The sequence below is a fragment of the Rhododendron vialii genome, chromosome 7a (genome assembly GCF_030253575.1).
Source record: "Rhododendron vialii isolate Sample 1 chromosome 7a, ASM3025357v1".
NCBI lineage: Eukaryota > Viridiplantae > Streptophyta > Magnoliopsida > Ericales > Ericaceae > Rhododendron > Rhododendron vialii.
In genome coordinates this window covers 5,977,012-5,988,810 of record NC_080563.1, presented here as the reverse complement: position 1 = coordinate 5,988,810, position 11,799 = coordinate 5,977,012, and the positions used below count along the sequence as shown (strand labels likewise).

Here is an 11,799-nt window from a genome sequence, read left to right as displayed (position 1 = left end):
CTAGTGTAATTAGGATTTGATAATGTCAGGGGGGAAAAGTGGTGTTGGATAACCCGGCCTGGATGAAAATAAATTTATTAGAGCATCCACACGGCTTGGGTAAAATGGCAAGAATGGTGCCACACCATTCAAATAATTCAGTAAGAAGTCGTTGGACAAAAATATGCCAAAACATGGGTGTGAAGGCTGATCTTATCTCTCTCTTTTTGGCAAAATAACACTATTCATTGTAAAAAAAAAATACCAATGACGAAATGACATTTGTGGGTGTGAATGCTCTTATTAAAGATAAAATTAAATAGACATCCTGTTTCGTAGACTTATTTAGGTGTTCATCCTACTATGTTTGAATACTTAAGCCGACATCCTGAAATTTTAATAATACGTATCTAAAACATCCTTAATCATGATAAATACATAAATCATGACAAATACATAAATCATGACAAATACAGGAATTTTGACAAAGTCATCCAGAATCATGACAAAATCATTCAGGATGTAAAACTAACATAAAAAGTTAGTTTAAGATCCTAAAATTCTTTACTATATAGGTGAAGAAATTCGGGATGTAAAACTAACCTAAAAAGTTAGTTTGAGGTTCTAAATTTTTTCACCGACATAGTAAAAAAGTTTAGGACCTTAAACTAACTTTTTATGTTAGTTTTACATCTCGGATAATTTTGTCATGATTCCGGATGATTTTGTCATGATTCATGTATTTGTCATGATTTTGTCATGATTCTGGATGATTTTAATAGAGCCGATGCGTGGACCAAATTAAATAAGGGATATTGACTTTGTCATGACACATGACAAAGTCAATATCCCTTATTTAATTTGATCCGCGCAGCGGCTCTATTAAAATGTAAAAAATTATTAAGGGCTAAATGGGTATTATTTAAATTTCAGAATGAAAACATAAGTTTTCATACCTATAAGGATTAGGACTTAAGTATCAATATAGGATATGACACATATTTAAGTTCCCCTTTATTAAACTGTTATCTATAACCTAGTGTATCGCATGTTGCTTGCAACTCAATACTATAGAAGTTCCAGCTAGCGCATGTTGCTACCTCATTTTCGGTCTGCAAGAGCTGAAAGATCCACATCCTTTTTCTTTTTCTAAACGTGATCCACAACATTATCCACTCAAATAATTTATCCAAGATGAAAGAACTTTGATATTATATGGTTACTTGTTGCCCCACGTTTAGCAAGTGATGTTCTAACTAAGCCCAAAAAAATATAAGATGTTGTGTAGACTAATTTTAGTTAGGGGGGGATTATATATGGTGTAGGTAGCAACATATGTTCAAGAGGGTCATTATAGACTAATCGATATCACCAATCACCCACATTGACTTGTATTAGAGTTACGAGGAGAAAGCTACGGTACACAGGATATACCGTATGTCTGAATTATGACAATTTGTGATTTTCATTATGTTGATTTTTGGTTTTCTAATGCATATTTATGATGCTAATTACGACTTGTACTTTAAAATTTACTTGTTGAACATGTCAATAGCAGGTTATCCATAATTAAAAAATATTGTTATATGCAACCATAATTATTTATAGAAGAATCCATAATACTTGTACCACAACCAAATATATGCATACAATATCAAAAATTAAATAATGTTACCCACAAATGTTATAACAACACCATAAATTGGCATTATCTCATCACAATGAACCGTACCAAAAATTGTTTGACTCGTATGATATTCCGTAACAAAATCTAAATATGTCGTACAAGAATTAACAATAGCTATACCCAAGCCAAAAATATTTGTAAAATACCACAAATTTTATAAAATAACCACAATTGTAATGACAACATCTAGAATTGTCATTTTCTTACCACAACGTATCGTATTAAAAGAAAACATATGTAAATACCACAAATTATATAACAAACCACAATTGTTATGACAATACCATAATTGACGTTTTCTTACCACAACGTGTCGTTCCAAAGGAAATCGATTAAAATATTCGGTAATAAAACCAAAATATGTCGTACCACAATCAATAATAATTATACCCAAGCAAAATACATGTCTAAAATTTCGCAAATTCAATAACAATACCATACATTATCATTACCTTAGCACAATGTGTTATACGAAATTTAAACTAAAATTATTTTTAATTTCTACCACATTATTTTTTTTAATTTTAAAATTTCCGTCATATTATCTTAATTTTCAATTCCATCCATATTATTTTTTAAAATTTTTAATTTTTTCCTATACAATATCTCAAAACTTTAAACTAAAAAGGAAATTCTCGTTCAAAATTTTCATCCAAAAAATTCACCAAAAAGTAAGTACCATACCCAAATTTTTTAATACAACTGCAATTTTCTCTCAAAATATTTCTCCAAATCAAATTATCTCTCTAAAAAATTTAATTCAAAAAATCGAAATCCCTCCAATTTTTCGTGGATAAATGAGAGTTCACTAAAAAATTAATTATTCAACTGTCTCAAGACAAATATTTGGGTTTGACCTTTCAAGTGAAATGGGTTGAGTATGACTATCAAAAGTATAACCAATTTTAACTTAAGTTTTATTTTTTAATTTTTTGTTAGGATGATCAATATAAACCGTTAGGATATCAAGTCTTACGATATTCAACATTGTTACTAAAATCAAATATTATTGGATATTGACAAGTACATATCAAAAGACATTAAAATTTAATGTCATGTTGATCAAATTGGACTAAAAAATTGATCATATCGAATAGTCTAACTTTATTGGTTTATTAAATTAGTTTTAAATTATTTTACTATTTTCATAATTTTAAATTTAATAGTTTAGAAAGTAAAAAAAAAATCCTAAAAACCCCAATTTCTATTCCACCCAAATTGATGTTGGACCGCATTTGAAAGCCCATTAAAAATAGAAGAGAGAAACTCAACAATAGAGTAAGTAATGACCTATTAGACATGTTGCCCTTTTTTTAATTAAAAAATTGAAAGGTTAAGATTAGATTATCTCAAATCTATAGGAATATATAGAGGGTACATACGGTACACACTTATTAAGCAGAAATCCTAGTGGTACCGACGGTACCCATAGGGAAAATGCACCGACGGCCACCGGACGGCCGTCTCCGGTCACCGGACGGCCGATCCGAGCCGTCCAAAAATTTTAAAAAATAAAACCGAGTGGCCTTACGCGAGAATCAATGGCATCCGAGGTGTGTAGGGTACTTGATCCGAGTACCCCTTTTTCGTGTATATACACGTATATACAAATATACACGAAAAATGGGTGCTCGGATCAAGTACCCTACACACCTCGGATGCCATTGATTCTCGCGTAAGGCCACTCGGTTTTATTTTTTAAAATTTTTGGACGGCTCGGATCGGCCGTCCGGTGGCCGTCGGTGCATTTTCCCTATGGGTACCGTCGGTACCCATAGCAGTACTCCTTATTAAGGTGTGTGTACCATATGTCTTTTTTTTCGGTCAAGCGGAAAATTGTGTGTACCATATGTCTATCCGAAATAATTTAGTTAAAGAAAATTCATTTGGTGGATCCTTTGAACTTTATCCTTTGAATTTTATATACTGAAACACATCTCACGCGGATAAATAAATAAAAAACTATAACACGAGTACTCTTCACGAGAGGTGTTAATCTAAAATAATGGTTGATGGGAAGGAAAGGGCTGGTGAATGAAAGTTGACAGATTGCGCGCGGCAAACGTGGCTAGGAAAAAAAAAGTGCCCAAAATAGAGAAGAAAACTGATGGATAGGTACGCATGACTGCGACTCATGTACTCACCAAAGATTGTACTATTTGTAAAACGAATTTGTCTGCCGACAAAAACAAACTTGTTGATTCATTTGACGTTTATATAGTTAATTTGACGTTTATATATAGTTAAACAAACTTCTTGCTTCAATCTCAGTCCTACGCTTCCGGTGTGAAGAATTTCAATATTTTGTTAGAGCGTTTTCGTGGTCTTGCTTTCACTCACGCATTAACATTATGAGACTTAGTTTTCTCGTGAAGATGATCCAAAAAACACAGCCTTAAGGGATCCCTTTACAGTACGAAACGGACAAACAAACTAAAATAAAGAATCCCGGCTAGGCACATTCGCAATTACTACCACAAAAGAAAGTAGCCATTTTTGTAAGTTGGGAGTCTTGGCGGACGATATTTTTTTAATTGGCAAAAAAAAAATAATTAATAACTTGATAGGGTACATCAGGCGGACGATATTCTTAATTGGTGTTTATTAGGATCCAAATTACAAGGGCAGAGTTCAAAAAATAAGTACAAGTCATACAACGGAAGAATCTGTGCTCTTTGGGTTTATGATCTGCAAAACAGATGCCTCTCTTTCTGCTGTTATACCCAGAAGCCAATTAGTAGTAGATGCATTCTTCTCTTGTAGAAACTTGTTGAACCATTTAGCAGAGTTTTTGGGGTATCTTCTCAACCCATTCTTGTAGTCCACATATGTGATCCCAAATCGAGCAGTATAACCAAACCTCCACTCGAAATCGTCGAGGAATGACCAGATAAAGTACCCTTTCACGTCCGCCCCTTCTCTGCACATGAACAAATTGCACAATTTGCATTTCCTAAAGTTATAAACATAAGTCCGGATTATTTGACGAGATTAGTAGTGAATTGATTATGTAATTCCGTAGATATGTATAACATGAGAGCCCGAATAAAAAGCGGGGTCCCTGCAGTGATCAGACTAACGGTGATGGAATAAATACTCTACACACACTCCCGAATTCCTTAATCATATATGTAGATTGCTTGGTTCTATTAATTGAGACAAGTGTAATGTATTGATGACTCAAAGAAACAAGCGTCGAGGGGACTGTATAATTGAAACTTTTTACGCTATTTCCGATGCTCATAGATCCGTCAAGAAATCAAAGATCCGAAGGACTATTTAGTGATGTATACTTACTTGATAGCTTTCAAGAGGTAAGTTAGATGTTCATAATGGTAGGCTATTCTCTGATCATCCTCCAAGGATTGTTCGACATTGCCATCATTTGCTGTTGCCATACCTGCGCGAGACAGAACATAGTTTCGATTTCGCGACAAATTTGTTTTCTCCCAGGTGCGTAACGCTTTCTTTTTAACAGCGAAAAGAAATGAAAGCTGTTAGGAAGAAAGCGTTATTACCCGGAAATTAAACACAAACTAAAACACCAGCAAGGTACTAGTAGTAGCATTCAAGGAAAATAGTACCATTCTCAGTGATGAAAATCGGTGGATTTCCGTAGTTGTCTTTTATGTATAACACGAGAGACCGAATTCCTTCTGGACACCCATAAAGCCAGCTCAAAGCAGTCTACAAAAGCATTTAATTTCACCATTAACTACTCTAAATACGGGATTTAATAGTTTAGTACTTAATTTGCTTCAATGAATTATTCTTAAATTATATAATGAAATCTATAGCATGTTTGTAATTCCTTTGTGGGATATATATTTCGAGGGGAAACTAAAGGTAATTACCGGTTGACCAATGGGAACCCCGTTTTTCTCCTCTGTGATGACAAAAGGAAAAATATAATAGTTCATTAGTTAGTTATAGAAAAATCAGAAAATATATATAGAGGAGAAAAATGAACTTCCAAAGCAATATTTTCTAACCTACCAGAACTCAACACACGACTATCTGTCGTGATACTTAAGTTTAAGCTGCTGTTAAAGGAAAGGGCACTAGTAGCTGCGTACAATGATGTGTAGTAATTGATCCCTAGATAATCGTAAGACATTTTGAGCATTTGAGATTCTGACTCTGTGAATTTTGGCAGTCGATCCCCAACCAAAACCTTCATGATTTGCGGATAGTCACCGTACGTCAGCGGATGTAAAAACCTACACATTTGAATATTTGAACCCATTAAATCAAGAAAATCTTATTAGTAGCAGATGAACTGATGCACAAAACGGGTTGTGATGAATTAAGTGCAAGTTTTGTTAAACCCTAGCTAACTTCAAAACACATTTCTACAATTTTTTTTTCTTTTTTTTTTGGGTCAAACGGAAATTATTCTACAATTGTTATTTAAACCTATAACAAGTGCTCACTTTTCAAGATAGATGTTACCATACAATAAAGCCCTACTATGAGGCGCCGGGGATCAGCTCTAGAATCATAGAAAAAGACTCTCGTCACTCAAAATCTTTTATGCAATCCTCTGGCTAAAGTTGCATGGTTTAATTAGGGTGCAGAAACATTTTAGGTACGAGTGATTTGAGCTCCCTCATTAAGGACCTGGCTAATTTTGACAACTTAAAAGCAACACTTACCATCCTAACATGAAATCAATGAACCTTTGGGCAGCCTTTTGGCCGGCCGTATTTTTTGAAAATGGCACAGACCACTTGCATGATAATGAAACCCCAATTTGGCCCTTTTGAGAAGCCTGCACATTGGGTTTTGCTTTTTTATCAAACACAATATTCATTATCTCAAAAAATATATATAAATAAATAAAGGCATAGTAATCTATGTCTCAAATTACTCGATCAACATGAATTCTTCTTGTTCTATTCAAGGACACGAGAATAAATACGCACCTTGTATTTCTCCCTGTACAGTTTTACAGCAGCTGCATGGGAAAGGAGTAGGTGGTGGCCAACTATGTATGGTTCGGTTGCAGAGTTTCCGGACGTGCAATTTCCGATATAGCTAGAGCATCGACCGGGTGCATATCCACCAACTCCATAGCCGTAATAAGTAAACTCATACGGCTCATTCAACGTGAGCCAGTGCTTCACTCGGTCGCCAAATGTAGCGAAGCAAAAATCAACATAGTCCCGATAATCACCACTGCTAATTTTATTTTTTTTTTAAAAAGTGTGATTTTATAATGTAACCACGAGGTTGCATAGTTTCTAACCATTTTTAATAATTGCGAGACAAACTCACATGATTTCTGGGCTCAGGAATCCGCCATAATCATGATCCAAGGCTTGCGGGAGATCCCAATGAAATAGGGTCACATACGGTTGTAAACCTTCGAGTAATAGTAGCCAAAATAGCAAAAATTCAAAGTCCATTGCACCAAACTGTGTGAATATATATAGAGGAGGCCTGTCAATGGACCGGATTTGATCCATATCCGATCCGAAAATTTGATCTGAATCCGATAACGTCGATCCGATAATCCGAATCCGGTAATCCAAATACGGATCGGATCAGATCGAATTAAATCCGTTATCAATCCGATCCGAAATTTCATTTTTTTTAATTTTTTAAAAAAAACTGTAAATTTTTTATTTTGAAAAAAAAAATGTTTAAGTTGTATTTTTATTCTTTTTTTTTTTTTTTGGGAAAATAATTTTTTTTGCTTAAATTTTTGAAGTAAAACAGATTTCGGTTCGGATTCGGATTACTACTATCGGATTCGAGTCTTATCAAATTCGAATTTGTCAGATCCGGCCCATTGACAGGCTGAATATAGAGAAACAAGATAGGATAATCTACCAATTGCTAGGGTCTCGTTGATGATATTATTGTAAAACTGAACGCCCGCAGGGTTTACTCCCCCACTTATTTTCCCCTCTACCAAAGAACAAATGATAAGAAAAATTTTGAATCGCCTTCACGAATAGTAATCGCAACTAGATTCAGGGGATCGATGAGCCTTACTAGGTAATATTCGGGGCCATGAGATGGAAAATCGAAAAGCGTCGAACCCAATATTTTTCAACAGAGATATGTCATCCTGTCAGAACAATTTCGTTGGCATAAAATCAATTTTCAAAATTAAATAAAGACAGGGTAGTGACCCATTTTGTTATACTTATACAATCGGAATGTGTGTAACCATACCTTGTAGTGATGGTAAAATTCATCTGCTACATCCCCTGTACTGTGGTCCGCTATTTTCTCTGCCATAAGACCAGAGAAAATACTTGTCACAAACTACAGCATTTTCCAAATAATTAAGTGACCCTTCTGGCCGGAATCAAAATCGCTAATTTCTAAGTTCGACCAAAAAAATTAGTACAATCCAACCTCGCCCTCTCCTGAGGAAACAATTAACTTTTATTCTGCATTGGTTTTTAAATTAAATGGTTAGGAAGTGACCCATTCGGGGGGACTGTATGTACGTAGGAGTTCCTTCCTAACAGATGCGGCATGTTTGGCTGGGAGGTGCTCTTTCTTTTTTCTATTCTCAACCGCGAAAAGGATCATTATCACAGCCCCATTTAGGTGTGAGTTGAACAAGGGTGCCTCACCAGCGGGAAACGGTCATCTGATTCACGAGAACTACCACCGCAAGCTGATTTAAACTCGCAGGCCACCATGTGGGGAGGGAGAGAGTTTAATTCAACTAGCACCTTTGTCGACTCGACTACCACCTCAGAGGTACTTCTTTTCAGCGTTTGTCAGAGAACAAAAGTCATGACATTTGCCATAATTTGAACAGCTATTAATTTCACTCAGAGAGAGAGAGAGAGACCTGGATCAATGTGAGTGAATATGTCCCAAATGCTGGGTGCCCTGCCGTCTTCACATACTGCTCCTTCAACCTAAGGAGAAAAAACAACTACAAACATGTTTACATTTTCACTATATATTATCTTGAAATTTGTCCAAACTCACAATTAAGCTTTTGGTGGCTTACCTGGTACGAAGCCGATCCGGCTCCAAACACGAAACCAGCCGGAAAACTGCTCCTGGTCAGATTAGAAGCAGACGAGTGATAACTCCTTTTTTCAGCATTTGAACCACTACCCAAAAAATGGCAACCCAGTATTATCAGGAAGCAGAAATGGTTAGGCCCCCTCTTTGCCATAGCCAAAACTTTTTACCAAATTGGGCAGTACACCCACCCTACCTGTAGCAAACTAGAAGGAACAATTATGAGGAGGAAATCAATTGAATAATTAGTTGGAACAATATAAATACTACGCACGGTACACTTAGATTTTTGACACAAATTCACCTCGAATACACTTAGAATTACTTACCCAATAAAAAATAAAAAATTCACCTAGAATTATTGCATGCATCTACCACGTACAGCAGAGATATGGCTGCATTATTTGTGGAGCCGGGCAGTGGGATGGACCACCACGTGCTGCAGGTTCAATTTCGTGCAACTGTTTCCGGGACAAATTAACGGATGAGAAGTGTTAGGTACCTAGAAATATTACTCGGAAATGACTCTGAATTTGAAAAATTAATAGTCTACATTCACTTAAAGTTAATCTGGACCATCGATTTTTAAATTCGGAATAATCTTTCATGGTACATAGAATTTCCCTTACAGATGCCGAATGGTTCGAATTGTTGGGTGATGTACATTGAAGTCTGAGCAGTGATGAATAGTTCGAATTGCATCGTGTAGCACAGGAGGTGAGTTATGCAGATTCCCAAAGCAGGGTGCTGCTGTACCAACTACCAACCCCCACTCGGGCAGACCATATCCATATGGTTGGTAGGCACGTGCATTGCCATATAGGGAAATTAATTAAGTTTGTCAGGATTTAATTAAGTGAGAGAGAGAGAGAGAGAGAGAGAGAGAGAGAATCAACCTCAATTATCAACTCTCAGTTTTCATGTGCTTGTTGGAATGGAAGGTAGGAAAATTTGATTTTCTTTTCTTTTTTTTTAAATAAATCAAAATGTCTAGGTTAACTTACGTGCTGACTAATTAATTTCCAAAACACCAATCTTCCCGCCAACTAGTGGAGCATCAATCAAAATCATAGCAAAGTCCCGTATGTATGAACTGTTTCCACCAGAGCCGATAACATTTTAAGATTTGAACACTACCACCGGGCAATTTCTTTTACAGGTCTAATCCAAAAGCTTCAAACTTGAGATTCCATTTCTTTCTTCCTTTTTTCTAGAAAATGAGAGAAATAACTAAAATGTGGGTTGTAGGCGCCCAAGCATTAATACCCACGAAGTTTTATGTTGGGGCCAAGGAAATTGGTGACTTTTATTGTTGCCCCCTCTCATGATTGTCACTCTTACAAACCGAAAAATTCGGCAGCCTCTGCGGGGGTCCAATATATCTCCTTTGTTTTGAAAATCCATGTGTGTCTATGTCGAGGGATTTTTCAGCCGTTGAATCGTGTGATTCTTTTTTATGCTTTAAATCCAACGGCTGAAATATCTCTCGGCACAGAGGATTCTGCCTTGCCTCTGAGTACCAATGACATTGTAATCACATGGTACTAAGTAGAAAAATCTCGCAACGCAGAGGATTCTGTCTCGCCTCTAAGTACCAATGACATTGTAATCACATGGTACTGAGTAGTAATGACGAATGAAAAAACACCCTTCCAGCTGATGCAACTGGAGTAGAGTGCAGTTGGAGCCTCCCTTATACTCCTATGCACATATGCAGAATTTGATTCCCGTAAGCACCTATCTCCCTCCTCAAGTTCCTTAGGATAGAGTAGATTAGGTTTAACGAATTCCAAAAAAAAAAAAACAGCTGATGTGGAACCACTTGAGCAACAAAAGCTGAGCTAGAATCAGCTGTATCCGTGTCCTTTAGAGAAATTATAGAAACATACTGTATTGATTTTATGTTTATAGTACTTTTAAAAATATAATACATGTACATGCAAGTTATAAAAAATTTCATTATGCACATATAAAAATTTCTGCGTATTCAAGGTTATATCTGAAACTCTTATGATATATATATATATATATACACACCAAGTTCGCAAGCTTAATCGAGTCAAATACTGTTAAGGTTCAACTCATTTATTAAACAAGTCAAAAATTGAGGTTCAAATTCGGTTCGTTTAGTACCTGAATCAAACACAAAACGAGTCTTTATCGAGTCGAGTCTCAAACAATTCGGTTCATTTGCAGTCTTTCTGATTTCAATGTTGTTTTCGTTAGGACAACTTGGCTATATCCAATACAATATTAATACCATGTCAAGGATGGAACTATCATACTTGTGACCAAACAAAAGCTATTTCCACCTCTCTCCGCCGATTATAGATAAAATGAACAATTGCATCCGTGTTTTAAATCCGAACATTTGAAACTCTTGGTCGATTTGGATGTGCCCTGTAGGCCTTGTAGTGCATCTAGGGGTGGCAAATTAAACTCAAATTCATCCTTTGAAAAATAGATCCAACCCAACACATTTATTAGTTGGGTTAGAATGGGTTGGGTTCCAACCCATCTAACCCATTTACAATTGGGTCTCAATTAGGTCAACTGAAATAACCCAATAAAACATGAACATAACTCACCCAAAAAAATCTAGTCACCTCTCACAAACCAGGACTAAAGTCCACGATTCAACAATCTTCCCTTAACTTGTGAGTCATGTGATGATATAACCTTCAAAATTTTTATCGTTGTAGTCTTACATTCTAAGTTACAGTTATACCCTCCAGAATTTGATTAAAATTCGTCACAATTTTACCCTCTCCCAACTTAAAATATTTTGATCGTCTTTCTTAACCCAATTTCTGAGAATCTCATGAGGTCGTTTTTTTTTTTTAAACCCAATTTCTTTACAGTTAGATTGCATGACATCTTGATTGTCTATTTTTGTACTTTTTAAAAAAATTATGAGTTTCGATCAAATTTTTTTTACTTTTTTGGTTCATCTCGTCGAGACGAAACCATAATTCACAAAAGTTTGACGCAAAACTATAAAATGTAAAATTTTTTAATAAAGACGAAAAAAATCACTTTCACTTTTTAATCCAAATCCACCCGGATTATCTGAACCTTTCTAACGACATTTGCTATAGCGTGCTCTCTCTCTCTCTCTCTTAGTTTTCTTTTAC

The 11,799-nt window shown here is 35.6% G+C and overlaps 1 protein-coding gene across 1 annotated transcript; it reads right to left on the bottom strand.

The window, feature by feature from the left end:
- Positions 1-4,253: 4,253 nt before the first annotated feature.
- On the bottom strand, positions 4,254-8,957 carry LOC131334266 (beta-glucosidase 17-like). The gene is made up of 13 exons (XM_058369206.1): positions 8,649-8,957; positions 8,484-8,553; positions 7,850-7,908; positions 7,667-7,742; positions 7,502-7,579; positions 6,944-7,031; positions 6,592-6,844; positions 6,322-6,437; positions 5,663-5,886; positions 5,521-5,552; positions 5,251-5,353; positions 4,964-5,066; positions 4,254-4,586 (listed from the first exon to the last, which is right to left on the bottom strand). Exons 1-13 carry the CDS (start codon positions 8,817-8,819, stop codon positions 4,316-4,318), a joined length of 1,644 nt encoding a protein of 547 aa, XP_058225189.1. The 5' UTR covers positions 8,820-8,957; the 3' UTR covers positions 4,254-4,315.
- Between the last annotated feature and the right edge of the window lie 2,842 nt (positions 8,958-11,799).